At 44.1% G+C, this 18,218-nt stretch overlaps 1 protein-coding gene across 2 annotated transcripts in view; it reads left to right on the top strand.

The window, feature by feature from the left end:
- DNAJC16 (DnaJ heat shock protein family (Hsp40) member C16) overlaps nucleotides 1-18,218 on the top strand; it is a 44,664-nt gene that overhangs the window by 17,946 nt on the left and 8,500 nt on the right. For both annotated transcript variants that reach the window (XM_058718982.1, XM_058718981.1), the window contains 4 exons: nucleotides 716-900; nucleotides 2,936-3,040; nucleotides 3,801-3,959; nucleotides 16,207-16,337. In XM_058718982.1, coding sequence (XP_058574965.1) covers nucleotides 3,014-3,040; nucleotides 3,801-3,959; nucleotides 16,207-16,337 — 317 coding nt within the window. In that variant the 5' untranslated portion in view covers nucleotides 716-900; nucleotides 2,936-3,013. The remainder of the gene's footprint in view (nucleotides 1-715; nucleotides 901-2,935; nucleotides 3,041-3,800; nucleotides 3,960-16,206; nucleotides 16,338-18,218) is intronic.

The following is an 18,218-nucleotide window of genomic DNA, read 5'->3' as shown; positions in this document are numbered from 1 at the left end:
GCTATTAATACTTCACGTACCTCAGTGTTCGCAGAGCTCTCCAAATGGATCGGCTGATGGAGGAGCGAGGAAAATTATTCAACTATTAAGTGCAATGAGTGTCAGATGCTTCTATTTTATTTTATATATAGATGTTTGGGGAAGAAAAGGCACAGATAGATACCAAAATAGTAGCAGTAGGTAATGGGATTGGGCTTCTGAGTGATTTTACCTAAATTTCTTTTTCCTTTTGAGAATGTGCACTTCCTAATATCTCTACAAAGTAATTTATAGGACAGGGAGATTTGCTCTCAAGAGCGAGAAGACCGTGACTTCCATCGATAAATCGTAATTATTTTTTCCAACCATTACCGAGCTGTTGAATCCCTGGATTGTTCACAGGTTTTTTTCTTTGTGCATAGGAACACGGGGAGCAGATGGCTTTCTTTTCTTCTCAAGTATTTTCTCATGTTCTACTCCCAAAATTCGAAATAACAGACTAAAAGAAAGACTTGTCGCTCTTAAATACTGCCAGATTATTCTGCAGAAAAACTGAACCGATTTAGAATGTCAGCAACGAAAACACTGATAGACAACCTATTGGGAAAGATATCGTCCCCTGCTGGGTCAGGATGGATTTCGATTGCGCACCAGAAAAGTACCAGCCTTTCTTCATCCACCACGGCGCGGGTGGGGGGGTGTAAAAGGCTTCATGCAAGTCTTCTCTGCTTTCCAGGTGTAGGAATCGGCGTGGTCCACGCTGGGTACGAGAGACGCCTGGCCCATCACCTGGGAGCACACAGCACACCCTCCATCCTGGGAATCATAAATGGGAAGATCTCCTTCTTCCATAATGCAGTCGTCCGTGAGAACCTACGACAGTTTGTAGAAAGTCTTCTTCCAGGGAACTTGGTGGAGAAAGTAAGTACCCCGCGGAGAAGAAATTTACGAGGTACCGGGACCCCTGGCTGTCCTGAACTCTTGTCCGCAGTCCTCTCAGGCCTGAGTGTCGTTTCGAACAGGGCAAGACATATCTTAATTAATTAATCATTCACCCGAAATCATTTCAATGAAGTCAGTAGGAGACTGAAAATCGAAACAAAGTAGAACAACCGAACAAATCCCTGCCTGTTAGTAACCACTGTGCACATACACACAGAGGTGGAGATCTGAGCCTAAAACGACAGGGGCTCTCTTTTTGTGAGCAAAACTCAGATCACAAGGTAGGATGAAGGATTTCTTTCTGACTGGTGAATTTGAAGGTATTTGTCTATGAAAGTATTCAAATTGAATTACATTTGGTTACATGACACTGACGTGCTGCCTACTGCTCTAAGGAGGCACCTTACGTTTGGTTACGTACTTAATCGCATCTATGGAATACGCAAGATTCCACAAAATCAAATAATATTTTTGGAACTTTCAGAACTTAGAGTAATGCAACAATATGAATAACTTCACAAACAAAGGGTTGAGCTAAAAAAGCCAGGCACAAAGAGTTCATACTAGCTTACGATTTTTTATACTTAAGCATTCTTTCCCCCAGTAGGAACTAGAACAGGATTTTTTTGTTTTAATTAATGCTTTAAGTTTATATATTTTTTAAATGTTTTATTTATTTTTGAGAGAGAGAGAGAGAGAGTGAGCAGGGGAGGGGCCGTGAGAGAGGGGGACAGAGGATTCAAAGCAGGCTCTGCGCTGACAGTAGTGAGCCCGATGAAGGGCTCAAGCTCACAAACCATGAGATCATGACCTGAGCTGAAGTCGGACGCTCAACCGCCTGAGCCACCCGGGCACCCCAAGAACAGGATTCTTGTTTGCTTTAAGTGATTCAGTCCTTTAACTATATACCAGGGAGAGTGAACATACCAACATTTGCATCCTGTTTCCACACGCACTATTCATAGACTACCCCGCCAGCATCGTTATCCACAGAAGAAATATTCATTGGAGTTAGTGTGAAAGGAAATTGTCAAAGAGAATTTTGAACAATCACAGGTTGTTCAAATGGGTCCTCAAACGTTTATGAAATACCTGTTCTATGCCAAGCACTGTAAGTGGGTACTTTTCAAGGAGCTTCCAGTCTAGTGGGTGATTATTTCCGTCTGATATGCTAAGAGCCTGTGCTTGAGAGCTGGGAATGGCTTCCTGGCCAGAGTTTGCCAAGGGAGGAGGAGAGGTGGTAGGGGATGAGTTCCAGGCCCCAGGAGGTCTGGGACAGGCAACAGCCTGCTCTGGATGAAGCAGTCACTAGTGAGCAGGAGAGGACCAGATGAGAGGCATTAACAGGAATCTCGAGGACTTCCGAAGGCCTGGCTACCCCTTTGAGGAACTTGGGCCTTGGCTGGAGCCATTGAAGAGGGCTGAGCAGAGAGTGAAGTGCCCAGATTGAGGTTTAATATAGATCATTCTGGAAGCAGAACGGAAAGATAAATCTTTTTTTAACTATGAAAAGTTTCTAGGTAGAATTTTAATTTATTCATGTTTCTTCTTCTCTCGGTAGGATTATTTAAGGCATAAACAGGGAAGCACAAAAGTAGCAAATCGGATGGTAATGAATGAAATCGTGTAATGTATAGACTGAGTGGGCCCACTTGTTTTTTTAAAAGCCATTTTGAAGGAGCAATCATTGCATTATCTTCCACAGGTTAATAGATTACGAAGCACAGTCTAAAATTCGAAAGTTCAATTTTTTTTTTATAACCTACGCGGCAATTGTTTCAGAAAAGATACGATTTCAGTCTGTCAGAGTGGGGCACCTGAAAACACGAAATCAATAACTCTGTTCTTTTAAAGCATTTTAGTCCAAGAAAGACAAAAGACTCATCGTCTGCATTTATTTTTTACAAAACAATCTTTTACACATACGTGATTTTGTTTAACGATCTCCTGACTGCCTTACAGTGCGGCTGTTGAGAACCAAATACTGAAACTGACATCCTCTTTTCAACTTAAGGTTACAAATAAAAATTATGTCCGATTCCTCTCTGGCTGGCAGCAAGACAACAAACCTCACGTCCTTCTATTTGACCAAATGCCCGTCGTACCACTGCTGTACAAGGTATTTTGCGTGCCGGGGGAACGTTTGCTCTTCTGTTGGTGCAGTGAACTTGCCATGTGCTTGCCCTTCCCGCGAGTAAGAGCTGATCCAAAAAGAAGCGTTTATAAAGACCAGAAATGGGTCTATATATGGGCATTAACCACCATACACAGAGCACCTATGGGTGCCCTTACTGCGCTAGTGTGCCTTCCCCACACGTGCTAGTATTTAGTCCTCAGAAGAGCCCAGCGATACAGAGACCATCCGTGTTTTATAGACCAAGACACTGAAACCTAGACAGGTTGTAGAACCGACCCCCGGGGTGACTGTGTGATTCCCTTGAAGCCTGTCTGGACCCGGACCCGCCCCCCCGAGTGACACCCTGTGGTCCTGCGCTTGCGGCACACCTCTGGCTAGCGCTGGGACCTGAGATGCGAGAGGAGAGTGTCCCCCTTGACCTTGGGCCCAGTCACTGCCATCGTACAGGGTTGAGGTAATGCCTCAAACACTCCACACCTCCGACCCAGTGCAGATCTCAGTAAAATGAATATTTTCCTCTCTTTGTACACACACACACACAGAAATCCCTGCGTTTAGCTTCGTTGGTACAGTTTGCGTGCGTGGAACACCATAGAATTCCTCCGAGTGCACCAGGGTCTAGCAGCCTGAGTGGGGCTATACAAGCTAACATTCGCCAGCCGCCGGTATGAACGAGTCACGCGTGGTGTGTGTGGTTCCGTGCCCTCCACTTAATTTCTTCCTCTCTATTGCACCCTAACAGTTGACCGCTTTTGCATACAAGGATTACTTGTCATTTGGATACGTACACGTTGGCTTGAGAGGGACAGAGGAGATAACAAGGCAGTACAACGTCAATGTCTACACCCCCACCATCTTGGTCTTTAAAGAACACACCCACAAGCCTGCAGGTGTTATCCAGGTACGTGAGAGTCATCCTGTTGTGAGATTGCCCTCATGTTTTATCTTGACCTTTGTAAACAGCAAAATTGAACAAGGCAAGTGAGGAGGAGAAATTCGTTTGGAATTTCTTCCTTCAGAGGCACAAAATTTAAACATGAGTTTGGTTTTCATCTGATTTGGTACTATCTTGCTCAAAAAAAAAAAAAAAAAAAAAAAAATCTTTCGGCAGGAACTAGAATGATGGTAACTCCAGGGCCCAGGGAGGAAGATACAGGGGGTTAGTGTTGAATGGGTACACTTTTGGTTTGGGAAGTGAAAAGGTTCTACAGATGGACAGTCTGGACATGGCTGCACAGCAGTGTGAATATACTTCATGTCACAGAATTATGCCCTTGGAAATGGTTAAAATGGTCACTTTTACATTATGTGTATTTTGCCACAAAAATAAAGTAAGAACCAGTAATCATCTTTTCCCTCTAAAGTGCTCCTGTCAGAAAATCAATAACGTTCTTCTATAATAAGGTACAAAAATAAATTCAAAAGTCGAATGTAAAACAATAATAAAAAGGAATTAAAAAGCCATAAGCTGGAGCGCCTGGGTGGCTCAGTCGGTTGAGTGTCCAGCTTCGGCTCAGGTCATGATCTCATGGTTTGTGAGTTCAAGTCCCGTGTCGGGCTCTGAGCTGTCAGCACAGAGCCTGGAGCCTGCTTTGGACTCTGTGTCTCCCTCCCTCTCTGCCCCTCCCCTCCTTTGTGCTCAGTCTCTGTCTCTCAAAAATAAATAAACGTAAAAACAAATTTTTTTTTTAAAAACCTTAAACTAACTCGGAGACCATATACATGAATATTTATCTGATCTTAAGATAAAGAAGAGCTAAAAGTCTTACTGGAAAATCTTAACTTGATTATAAGTTTAAAATTTGCACATAAATACTTTATAATTTTTAAGTTAAACGATAAGCTGAGGGAAATATTTACAACCAATCTAAAAAAGATTCAGATCTTTAATTTCTCATGAGCTTCTTCTAGTCAAAGAGATCAACACAGAACTTCCCGAAAGTGACCCCTTAATGGGTACAGAGCTTTCTTTTGGGATGATGGAAATGTGTGGGACTAGAGAGACGTGATTGTGACACAACACTGTGCATATACAAAATGCCACTGGATTGTACATTTAAAAATAGCTGATTTTATTTTATGTGAATTTCACCTCAATAAAAACAATTTTTAGTAAAACTTTCCAAGAAGAATGGGCTGAGAATATGAACAAAATTCTGAGAAGAGATTCCAGTGACCAAGAAATCACTTTTAAAAATTAAATCTCGGGGCGCCTGGGTGGCGCAGTCGGTTAAGCGTCCGACTTCAGCCAGGTCACGATCTCGCGGTCCGTGAGTTCGAGCCCCGCGTCAGGCTCTGGGCTGATGGCTCGGAGCCTGGAGCCTGTTTCGGATTCTGTGTCTCCCTCTCTCTCTGCCCCTCCCCCGTTCATGCTCTGTCTCTCTCTGTCCCAAAAATAAATTAAAAATGTAAAAAAAAAAAAATAAAAATAAAAAAATAAAAATTAAATCTCACTGGGGCCCCTGGGTGGCTCAGTCGGTTGAGCATCCAACTTCGGCTCAGGTCATGATCTCATGGTCTGTGGGTTCGAGCCCCGCGTCGGGCTCTCTGCTGATAGCTCAGAGCCTGTAGTCTGCTTCAGATCTGTGCGTGTCTCTCTCTCTCTCTCTGACCCTCCCCCATTCACGCTCTGTCTCTCTCTGTCTCAAAAATAAATAAACATTAAAAAAAGTTCTTTTTAATTAAATCTCACTAATCAAGAAAACCCAGTTTAACATATTCTTTTCCCATCACATTGTTAAAGATTTTCAAAGCGAAGATACTCAGTAGTGTTGAGGGTATAGAGAAACAGGACTCTGTTGTTTTGCTCGCTGGAGGAAGCTTCAGAATTTTCAGAAAAGCAATTGGGTGATAATATATACATTGTCTAGATTCATTTAGGAAAAGACTACCCCTGAGTACCCGGCATGGGCCAAACCCTGCCCTGTGTGCTGGGGACAGAGCCCTGGACAAAATCCCCTGAATTCCCTGTCCTAGGGTCTGTTCTGTGTTCTAGCGGGGACAGCAGACAATTGGCATAATGTACTCCATGGTGGCATATCATATGGGAGAAGTGCTAAGGAGAAAAACGGCAGGAAAGGGGCATGTGGAATATCAGAGCAGGGGCACATTTTTTTTTTTTAAGGCAGAGTGGCCAAGAAGGGCCTCATTAAGATGATGCTTGCGGTGCCTGGGTGGCTCTGTCACTTAGGCGACCGACTTCACCTCAGCTCATGATCTCACAGTCTGGGTTCAAGCCCCACGTCGGGCTCTGTGCTGACAGCTCAGAGCCTGGAGCCAGCTTTGGATTCTGTGTCTCCCTCTCTCTCTCTGCCCCACCCCTACTTGAGCTGTCTCTCTGTCTGTCTCAAAAATAAACATTTTTAAAAAGTTTAAAGGTGCGCCTGGGTGGCTCAGTCGGTTAAGCGACCGACTTCGGCTCAGGTCATGATCTCACAGTCCGTGAGTTCAAGCCCCGCGTCGGGCTCTGTGCTGACAGCTCAGAGCCTGGAGCCTGTTTCAGATTCTGTGTCTCCCTCTGTCTCTGACCCTCCCCTGTTCATGCTCTGTCTCTCTCTGTCTCAAAAATAAATAAACGTTAAAAAAAAAAATTTTTTTTTAATTAAAAAAAAATAAATAATTTTTAAAAAGTTAAAAAAAAAAAAAAGATGATGTTTGAGTAAAAACCTTGGGAAGGTGAGATTACCTGTTAGGAATCTTTCCTCAGGGACTAGGAATTCAGCCAAAACTTACATGCAGAGATGTTGAGTATCATTCGTAACAGTTTTCACTGGGGAGAAAATATAAATATGCAGCAGTAGGCTAATTATTGGTATATCCCAAACAGGGACTGCTCTATAGCCATGTAGCCAATTAAAACGGCAGTTCAAGAACACTGAACGATGGGGATGATTTTCGTGACATAATGTCAAAAAGAGCAAGCAGGATGCGTAACTGAGGGGCCTCACCCTCCAGCCGGTGGGGACTCTGTGGTCATCTCAGACCAGAGTTCCATTCTGAGCAAGGCAAGACACATTAGTTAATGAGTAACTCAGACAAAATCATTTAAATGAAGCCTGTAGGATACTGGAAACTGAAACAGATAAACGCACAGAGACTAAAAGATCTCAACGCATATCAACCGTATACACAGTTTCAACACTGATCTCAATTTTGTAACCACATGTATGCATGTGCGTATATGTGCGTGCATGCACGTAGGAGAACACTGGAAATAAATACATCTCTTGATGGTAAAATTACATGTCATTTCCATATTGGGGTTTTAAAAAATCCCTACAATGAGCACGTATTCTTCTATTTCTTGAATGTTATTTTGAAAAAATCAAAAGAACCCCTTGACTCACCTTCTCCGAAAGGAAGCCGGGATGAGAAGTTCTGTAAAATCCTGTATTTCTTTCATGCGATAAACGTTTCATCGCCTGCCTGCTGTGTAATGAATACAGGGGCGCCCTGACATCCAGAGTTAGTCTTTGTCCTCACGACCCAGTTAGAGGAGAAGAGGCCTAAAGGCAGTTCCCATCCACCGGCCTAGGTGACTCACTCAGACGCGAATGTAGGGAAAGGGCACTTGAGATGGGAATGAGGTAGGACATCGCGTGTGACAGAACCAGACGGGGGAAGTGGACAGTGAGGAGAGAAGAGCAGGTTTAGGAAGAAGGTGACGAACTCAGCAGTGGATGTACAGGGTGAGAGCTGCCCACAGGGAATCTAAGGGGAGATGTCCATCGGACAGTCGGGTGTAGGGGTGTGGGTCTTAGGGAGCTGGGGAGAGGGATTTGTAGACCACGAGTGAGTGGTCAGAGGTGGAACTCTTCAGTGTGGAGCGATCTCCCAGTGATCATGCGAGGTAAGGAGAGAAGGGGGCCAAGGACAAAATTGTGGACAGCCGTCAGCAATTGAAAAGGGGGTGCCCGATGGCGACTGAGTTGCTGAGAGGGTCCGTACGAGAACATGCTGGCGGTGTAGACAGAAAAGACCATCTCAATCCAAGGTCGATCTCTGACGACTTCCCGAATTGCTTTTCAGTAATAGCTTCTACTCGTGAGAATGATTTATTTATCCCTTGCGGACAATTGTAACTCAAACACACTTAGAAAATTACTGGCACGGTGGATGCTTTACCAGTATGTTCATTAAGGACATAAAATGATATAAAGTGACTCCCGACGTCAAGTCACTTAGTAGGTGACACCAGCAGGACCACTGGTCTCATGGAGCTCTCCCGAGCTTGTTTTCCTTTGCTGGATAGTACGTTTGGCCGCACGGTAACATCTCGGTTCATCCTTCTTTTGACGGGCATTTCGGGGCTTTAGGAGCAGTGTCGCCGTGAACACCATGTGCAATCTCGGTCCATCTGGGTGCCTCTAGGACAGCAGTTGGCAGATCAAGGTTCACAGACCTTGGAGTGGGGGTGGGAAGTCTGTGAGCTCAGAAGGATCTCCATAATCACACAGAGACATAACATAACTGGTCCGTTGTCTCTGTGTTGACACTTGCCCTGATGGCGCGAGAGCAGTGGTGGGTAAAACTCCCGAGGCACAACCCAGAACATAATCGAAAGCCTGGGCCCCAGACCACCAGTAAGCATGTGTTTTCACTCCTAAGCAATCACCATAGAAACTAACCAAAACCACCCTCATTTATCACTTAATACCCTTGATGAAGCAGTAACAAGTATAATTTTGTTAATAAATCTGTTGACCCTTGAGTACATGTCTCTTGGATATTTTTAATATGCTTTGTGACAACACAGTGCTGTTGCAGGCAGGGTATAAAGATTGTCTTGAGGGGGAGCATTTGTGTGACTACCTAACTCATGAGTTTTGAACTAGCCCTTTTCAATGGAACTTTTTTTTTTTTTTTGGAGAAGGTGCAAGGCAGGGGCACAGAGAGAGGGGGACAGAGGATCCAAAGCAGGCTCTGGGCTGACAGCAGAGAGCCCGATGTGGGGCCTGAAATCAAGAACCATGAGATCATGACCTGAGCCGAAGTTGGACACTTAACTGACTAAGCCACTCAGGTGCCCCAACGGGATGTTATTTTTACTTGAAAGAATAAGTGACAGACTTGGCTTTGGGGCAGACATTTCCTTAAAAACTGAATGTAGTGAGCCTAGCACTTGAACGGAAACAACTGATGGTATTTGTTGCCAATGACAAAATTCAGGTTTCCAAGAAAATTAGAATTTTGAAAAATTGATATCCGCCATTATGAACTTCTCAGAATTTTATGATAAAGTTGGTTCATCAATGTGGCGCACTTTTGTTTTATATGTATAATAAAATTTGCCAGCATTTGGAAGATCAGTGAACCAGTATTATCCAAATAACCAGTGCATGATATTGAAAAATCATGCGTGAGCAAAAGATCCATTCTAAGTGCAAGGTGATCAGTGACTATGAATTTAACAAAGTATTAAAAATTCATTGAATCCAGGGGTGTCTGGCTGTCTCAGTTGGTAGAGCATGTGACTCTTGATCTCAGAGTCGCGAGTTCAAGCCCCACATGGGGCATGGAGATTACTTTAAAAAAAAAAATTTTTTTTAAAGTCCATTGAATCCTTGGGGCGCCTGGGTGGCGCAGTCGGTTAAGCGTCCGACTTCAGCCAGGTCACGATCTTGCGGTCCGTGAGTTCGAGCCCCGCGTCAGGCTCTGGGCTGATGGCTCGGAGCCTGGAGCCTGTTTCCGATTCTGTGTCTCCCTCTCTCTCTGCCCCTCCCCCGTTCATGCTCTGTCTCTCTCTGTCCCAAAAATAAATAAAAAATGTTGAAAAAAAAAATTTTAAAGTCCATTGAATCCAGATAGCAACTAACCTTTAACAAACTACTTTCTATCGAATTTTTACATAGTAGCAAAGAATATCCACAGTTATGGTGGGGGGAGGGGAAGCTATTAAACTAAACCTCCCTTTTCCTGTGTATCTATATGAGGCTGGATTTTTCAAGCAAAACAACATATCACCACAGGTTGCACACAAACAGATATGAGAGGGACACCTGGGTGGCTCAGTCATCGAGCGCCTGACTTAGGCTCAGGTCATGATCTCGTGGTTCATGAGTTTGAACCCCACGTCGGGCTCTGTGCTGACAGCTCAGAGCCTGGAGCCTGCTTCGGATTCTGTGTCTCCCTCCCTCTCTCTCTCAAAAATAAAATAAAAACATTAAAAAAAAGAAAAGAAGCAGATATGCCAACCCACCTGTCTCTTCTCTGAGGCCAGACATTAGAGAGAATTGTCAGAATGTAAAGCAGTGCTACTCTTCTGACTAAACATTTTTGATTTTGGAAAAAGTTGGGTTTTTTTCACTTAAAGATGTTTACGTTAACATGTATGAGTTTATTATTTTCTAATGAATTGCTAAATATGTTTAAAATTTGTCTAATTTGGGGTGCCTGGGTGGCTCAGTCGGTCAAGCGTCCGACTTCAGCTCAGGTCATGATCTCACAGTTTGTGAGTTCGAGCCCCGCGTCGGGCTCTGTGCTGACAGCTCAGAGCCTGGAGCCTGCTTCACATTCTGTGTCTCCCTCTCTCTCTGCCCCTTCCCTGCTCATGCTCTGTCTCTCTCTGGCTCAAAAATAAATAAACATTTAAAAAAATAATAAAAAAATTAAAAAAGATAAAATTTGTCTAATTTATATCTAATAAATATTAATAGGTAAAAACCACATTAAGCAAAAGTTCTTTGGGGTCCTCAGTAATCTTAAGAGTGTAAAGGTGGGGCACCTGGCTGGCTCAGTCAGTAGAGCATGTGACTCTTGATCTCAGGGTTATGGGTTCGAGCCCCATCTTGGATGTAAAGATTACCTAAAAAATAAGATGTTTTTTTTTTTTCGTTTTTTCAAATACTTATTAAGTTCTAGTTAGTTGACATATAGTATAATATTGGTTCAGGAGTAGAATGTAGTGATATGGAATACCCAGTGTTCATCATAAAAAATAAATAAAATCTTTTTTTAAAAAAAGCATAAAGGGGCGCCTGGGTGGCTCAGTCGGTTAAGCGGCCGACTTCGGCTCAGGTCATGATCTCACAGTCCGTGAGTTCGAGCCCCGCGTCGGGCTCTGCTGACAGCTCGGAGCCTGGAGCCTGTTTCCGATTCTGTGTCTCCCTCTCTCTGACCCTCCCCTGTTCATGCTCTGTCTCTCCCTGTCTCAAAATAAATAAAACGTTAAAAAATAAATAAATAAATAAATAAATAAAAAAGCATAAAGGTGTTCTGAGACCACAGAGTTTTGAGACCCATTGCCTCTAGGGTGTATCTGGTTGCAACATTGCTGGGCCCTGGGCTGTGCACATCTCTAGCGTCTCTAGGTGGTGTGTTTTCCGAAGGGATGTTACCAGTTTCCATCTCCACCGGTCACGGGCGAAAGTTCCAGTGCTGCACCTCCTTGCCAGCACTGGTTCAAGTTCATGTTTCCGAGTTGACTGAGTCTGTAGCTGCATCTCCTTGTACTTCCGCTTTGCGTTTCCCTTAATCACAAGGAAGCTGATTATGCGCCTTCTGGATTTCCTTCCCCTTTGCTGGCATGCCCACCAAGTGTTCCACCCATTGTTTTCTATTGAATTGTCTCCCTTTTCGCTAATGATTTGTAGCCACTCGCTTATCCAGCTAGACTCATGCAGTGTGAATTCCTGGCGCGTCCGGCTCTTGCCAGCTTATGTTTGTGAGGTCTGTACGTGTTGTCTGTGGAGCTTGGCGTGAATATACTACAGCGTAGCCAATCTGCTGCTGACAGACGTTTAGATCTTTCCACTGTTTAGTTATGTGACCAGTGATGCTCTGGATATATTCTTGTGTTTGGTATCATGTTGGTGAACACATGTTCTTACTTTTTTTTTTTTTTTTTTTTTTTTTTTAATTTTTTTTTTTTCCAACGTTTTTTATTTATTTTTGGGACAGAGAGAGACAGAGCATGAACGGGGGAGGGGCAGAGAGAGAGGGAGACACAGAATCGGAAACAGGCTCCAGGCTCCGAGCCATCAGCCCAGAGCCTGACGCGGGGCTCGAACTCACGGACCGTGAGATCGTGGCCTGGCTGAAGTCGGACGCTTAACCGACTGCGCCACCCAGGCGCCCCCACATGTTCTTACTTTTAATGTAGTCACTTGCATCAACAATTCCCTTTATGATTGGTTCTGTTTACTATTCAGGACGCCTTTCCCTACAGCAAGGTAGTGAGGATAATCCTTCCATGGAGCTTCTAAAAGCTTTATAGTTTGTCTTTTGTACTCCGGTAGCAGCCATCTAGAGTCACGATAGCTCACAGAGCAAATCCTCCCACTTTATTTTTTGGGTTTTAGCAGGGTGGGGAGGTGTCTTCAGAAGCACCTTGGCCGTTCTTGGTGTCTTGCACATTTTGTATTCACATTACGTTCTGTCTGTCAAGTTCCATCAAAACCAACAGACAGAAAACTTGTTGGGATCTTACTGATTTGGTATTGATTCTTTAAATCAGTTTGGAGAGAGGGGTAGCTCCGTCGGTTGAGCGTCTGACTCTCAATTTTGGCTCAGGCCGTGACCTCGAGGTTTGTGAGGTCGACTCCTGGGTGGGGCTGTATGCTGACAGTGCAGAGCCTGCTTGGGATTCTCTCCCCCTCTCTCTGCCCCTCCCCTGCTCACACACATGCACTCTCTCTTTCTCTCAAACAAAACTCTGAAGAAAAATTATTTTATATAGGTTTGAGGAGAACATGCCTCTTGACAAAATTGAGCCTTTCTACCCATGAGCATCATAGATCTGTTGCCATTTGTTTAGGTGCTCAGTAATATGTCTCCATAAGCTTCTTTTTTTTTTTTTTTTTTAAAGGATCTTATTTTTAAGTAATCTCTACACCTAACATAGGGCTCGAACTTATAACACCGAGATCAAGAGTTGCACCCTCCACCGACTGAGTCAGCCACGTGGCCCTCTGTAAGCTTTTATAATTTTCTCTGTAAAGATCGTGCTTTTTTTCCAGCTTACTTCTAGGTACCTCATATTTTTTATGCTGTTGGAAAGGGTATCTTTGTTATTACATCTTTTGTTTGCTGGTATTAGGTGATACAGTTAATTTTTTTTTAACGTTTACTTATTTACTTATCCAGAAGGCGCATTTTTTAACGTTTACTTATTTATTTATTTATTTTGAAAGAGAGCGTGTGAACAGGGGAGGGGCAGAGAGAGAGGGGGAGAGGGAGAATCCCAAGCAGGCTCCACGCTGTCAGCACAGAGCCCGACTCGGGGCTCAATACCCCAATACCATTCATTATTAAACACTGACTCTGTGTCCAGCAGTCTTGCTAAAACTCTCCTACTGATTTAAATAATTTATCTGTACCACCTTTTGGGTTTGCTGAATTGCAGTCACATCATCTGAGATTAATGGCAGTTTTGCTTCATTTTCTTCCAGCCCTTATTTTATTTTATTTTATTTTATTTTATTTTCTAATTTTTTTTTTAATGTTTGTTTATTTCTGAGACAGAGACAGACAGAGCATGAGCGGGGGAGGGGCAGAGACAGAGGGAGACACAGAATCCGAAGCAGGCTCCAGGCTCCAAGCTGTCAGCACAGAGCCCGACGTGGGGCCTGAACTCACAAACCGTGAGATCATGACCTGAGCTGAAGTCGGTCACTCAACCGACCGAGCCACCCAGGCGCCCCTATTTTATTTCTCTTTCTTACTTTACTGCTGACCTCTGCTGTGACGCAGACTAGAAATGTAGTGATGGGGGGTTGGGGGGGAATCCTTGTTCCTGATCTCCATCTCCCCAATGAAGTGTGGCATTTGCAGAATGCATTTTGTAGCTACCCTCTTCAGATTAAGGAGGTTCCCTTCTATTTATTGTTGACCTGAATGGTATTGGTTTTTATCAGATGTTTTTTCCACATCCATTGAGAGATTATCTTGTTTTTTTGTGTTTAATCTTTAATCATCTAAAATGTGCCAACTAGATTAATTCATTTTCTTTTCTTTTCTTTTTTTTTTTTTTTTTTAACATTTATTTATTTTTGAGACAGAGAAAGACAGAGCATGAACGGGGGAGGGTCAGAGAGAGGGAGACACAGAATCTGAAACAGGCTCCAGGCTCTGAGCTGCCAGCACAGAGCCCGACGCGGGGCTCGAACTCACGGACCGCGAGATCATGACCTGAGGTGAAGTCGGCCGCTCAACCGACTGAGCCACCCAGGCGCCCCGATTAATTCATTTTCTAATGTTAAGCCTAATTGGAGCTGATCAGATAAGTCCAGCAGGATCGTGACTTACATTATGCTTTGGGTATACTGCTGGATTCAGTTTGCTAAACTCTTGTTTAGGATTTTTGCATTTGTGTTCAGAAACGAGGTTGACTTCTGACTTTTCTTTCTCTTGAGGCCCATGTGAGGCTTTGCATCAGGAAGTGAGGTGGGTGCGTTCTCCCTTTTTCTATTCTCGGGGAGACTTTATGTAAGATTGGATTGTCCTCTTGAAAGTTTCATGGAAACCATCTGTAACACCATCTGGGCTTTGAGTTTGTGTTTAAGGAAAGATCTTTGACTACCACCAATTCACCTCCTTTCATGCTTATACAACTCTTAAAGTTTTCTGTTTTTTTCAGATACTGCCGTATTTTTCTAGAAATTTTTCTCTTTCATCTAAGTCCTCAGATAACTTTAACTTTTGCAACACAGGTGGTGATACCTCCTTGTCATCCTTGATAATGGTCATTTGTGCTTTCTGTCTTGTCTTCACGATGGGTTTTACCAGAGATTTGTCCATTTGGTTGTTAGGTCTCCCAGAGAGCCAACTTTAGCTTTGTTGCTTCTTTGTTTCTTCTTCTCTTCCTATGTTTGTTGTGCTTCATGGATCTCTGTTTTCATTATTTCCTTCTTTCTCCTTTCATATTTTTTGTTGTTTCTTGTTAACTTCTGGATATAGGCCTCTAGGTCACTAATTTCTTTTCTGTTTTATTCATTTTTTAACATTACCCTCCAAGTGCTGCTTTAGCTATATACCCCAGCGTGTATAAATAGTGTTTTCATGAGTCATTCAAATTCAGAGAATTTTTTAAATATCTGATAAGCTCTTCTTAGTTAAGTAGGTGATTCAAAGTGTGTTTCTTAAAATATAAGGATTTTCTAGTTGACATTTTATATGGATTTCTAGATTGTGGTCAGACAGTCTGCTGTCTAATTTCAGCTCTTTGAAATGCACAAAACTTAGTAAAAACAAAGTGGCCATCATACGGTTTTGTAGTCTGCCTTTTATACTTAGTAACCTTGGTACTTTGGAGTTTATTTTTAATTGTTCGGTTTACTGCCAAGCTTAAATGGAAGTCAATTTGCCTGGAATTCAAATTAACTCTTAAGGGATGCCTGGCTGGTTTATTTCATAGAACATGTAATTCTTGACCTCGGGGTCATGAGTTCGAGCCCCATGTTGGGTGTGGAGCCTACTTAAAAATAAAATCTATAAAAACAAAACAAAACAAAGTGACTTTAAATCTGCCAGCATAAAACCTGACACAGGGGCACCTGGATGACTCAGTTGGTTGAGCCTCCAACTCTTCATTTCAGCTCGGGTCATGATCTCACGGTTCGCAAGGTCAATCCCCATGTCAGGCTCTATGCTGACAGCGTGGATCCTGCTTGAGATTCTCTCTCTCGCTGCCCCTTCCCCACTTGTGCATGCTCGCTCGCTCTCTCGCTCTTTCTTTCTCAAAACAAATAAATAAACAAACATTAAAAAAAAAAAAAGTATACAAAAACTCTGCAGTGGAAAGAGCACTTGGTTTTCCTTTGACTTGAAATAGTTCTGTCGTTGCGTCCAGCCCCACACTGTCAAATAGATTCCCACGTGTTGATTTCTTCGGACGGGACCTGTCGTATTTCTTATATCACTTTAGCCAGGGTCCGCCACACTTCTCTTCCAGTTTTTTTTTTTTTTTATATAATCTTTGTCTTGGGTGCGGTTTCCATACAACGTGACGTTAGTTTCAGGTGTACAAGCTAGTGACCCAGCTTTCCTGTGTGCTGTGCTCACGACAAGTGTGGCTGCCATCTGCTGTCGCCATACAACGTGAAATTACAACTTCACGGGTCAGCCACATTTTTTTTTTTCAGCTTCTACGTACAGCCCATTGGCAGTGAGCAGAGTGACTAAAAATCAACTGTTTGTTGGTTTTTCCGCAGGCCCGAGGTATGAAGAAGCAGGTCATTGACGACTTCATCACCCAAAACAAGTATCTACTGGCAGCCAGGCTCACCAGCCAGAAGTTGTTCCATGAGCTGTGCCCCGTGAAACGGTCTCACCGACAGAGGAAGTAAGGACTCAAGGCTGTGTCCCTGTCTGTCACTGCAATAGAGAGGCCACGGCACATTCTTCTACAGGGCGATTAAACATCTACCTGTGACAGTCAGAACTTTCTCTGTAGGTAACACAGACTGCCCACTCTGTTAGTAGTGGGGTGTGTGAATCCAGGGTGCCAGCCTGGCCCAGGGGGCAGGGAGGATCTCCCTAATTCGCAACCCTTTAGCTGAGGCCAGAAGGACGAACGGACTTGGGCCAGTTGTCGGGGACAGTCTGGGTCCCTTTAAAGAAGCACAGATACGAGAGAGTCCCTGCTCCTACAAGAGCGTCGCACACAGGGCGAGCCTTCAGAGGCCCAGGAGCGGGGCTGGGGCAGCAGCTAACCCTAGGGAGCTGTAGGACACTGAGGAAACGGTCAGATAATTAGCAGGGAGTGGAAGGCTGAGGCACATTTGTTCATACAGGGCGTCTAAAAAGTCTGGAAATACAGGGAAAATGTCTTTTTAGACATTTCTCGGATGAATGAATCAGTGGCTTTAAATGTAGGGCTAGTTCACTGGGAAACGTGTCTAGATAGGAAAGGAAAACGTACTGCTCATTTTACTTGAAAAGATAACTAAAATATGATTTATAGTGAGAAAATTTCCCGGTTTCCAGATTTGTCTGATTCCTTTATTCCTTTATAAGACTAAGAGAGAAGAAAGACGTTAGCTTGATATAAAGAAGTATATCCCGGACCCTAAGGATTGTTGTGTATGTGGCCCTCAGAAAATCTCCCATATCCACCCTGTTCTCACCTGTTTTGCCCCTGCCGCCCTAGAGCCGGCCACCGGCACCTATCGAGAGACCCTGCTAGCCTTCTAACCAGTCTTTGCTTCCATACCCCTCTTGTGCCTTCCACACGGTTCTCCACACGTCAGCCAGTGATCTTACTGGAACTGCGTATTGGGCCCAGTCTCTCTCCATCAGAGGGTCTTTATCTTGCGGTCCTCTCCGCCTGGAATGCCCTGACCCCTTTCTTTCAGGCTTCTGCTCACTTCCGGGAGGTGACATGTCCCTGAGCAATCTGTCTAATGGAGTGTGGCTCCCCCCCCAACCCTGGACTCTCTCTCTCTCTCTCTCTCCTCCTCTTCTTTTTCATAACAGTAGTTACTGCTTGTCACGATGTATCTCTTTATGTGTGGTCCAACTTCCCCACTAGACTCTAAGCTCCACAAGGGCAAGAACGTTGTCCATCTTAGCAGGCATACAGTAAGTGCTTCCTAAATATTTGGGAGAAAGAGGGGCGCCTGGGTGGCTCAGTCGGTTAGGCATCTGACTTCGGCTCAGGTCGTGATCTCCCAGTTCGTGGGTTCATGCCCTGCACAGGGCTCTGTGCTGACAGCTCAGAGCCTGGAGCCTGCTTTGGATTCTGTGTCTTCCTCTCTCTCTGTCCCTCCCCCACTTGCATTCTCTCTCTCTCTCTCTCTCTCTCTCTCTCTCTCTCTCTCAAAATAAATAAACATAAAATTTTTAAAAAAATATTTTGGAGAATGAATAAATGATGAGCTACACTTACCCTTGGAAAGATTGCAAAGGAAGCCCTTCAGAATGAGGCTCAGAGACCCCCAGCCCAAGATAGATTTGAACAACCCTGCCTATGGCAGAAGAACTACAACAGTTGGCTTCTGGAAGACCTTCTGCGTCAAGGACTCAGAGCCGTTGCCCTGAAAGAAATTCCTGGGCAGCTGGGTGGCTTAGGCGGTTGAGCAGCTGACTTGGGCACAGGTCATGATCTCACAGTTGGCGAGTTCGAGCCCCGCGTCGGGCTCTCTGCCGTCAGCACAGAGCCTGCTTCTGACCCCTGGCCCCCCTTGCTCTCTGCCCCTCCCCTGCTTGCTCTGTCTCTCTCTCA

Source organism: Neofelis nebulosa, chromosome 2, assembly GCF_028018385.1.
Source record: "Neofelis nebulosa isolate mNeoNeb1 chromosome 2, mNeoNeb1.pri, whole genome shotgun sequence".
In the NCBI taxonomy this organism is placed as follows: Eukaryota; Metazoa; Chordata; class Mammalia; order Carnivora; family Felidae; genus Neofelis; species Neofelis nebulosa.
Note: the sequence above shows the minus strand (reverse complement) of the source record. Positions and strands in the feature narration are given on the sequence as shown.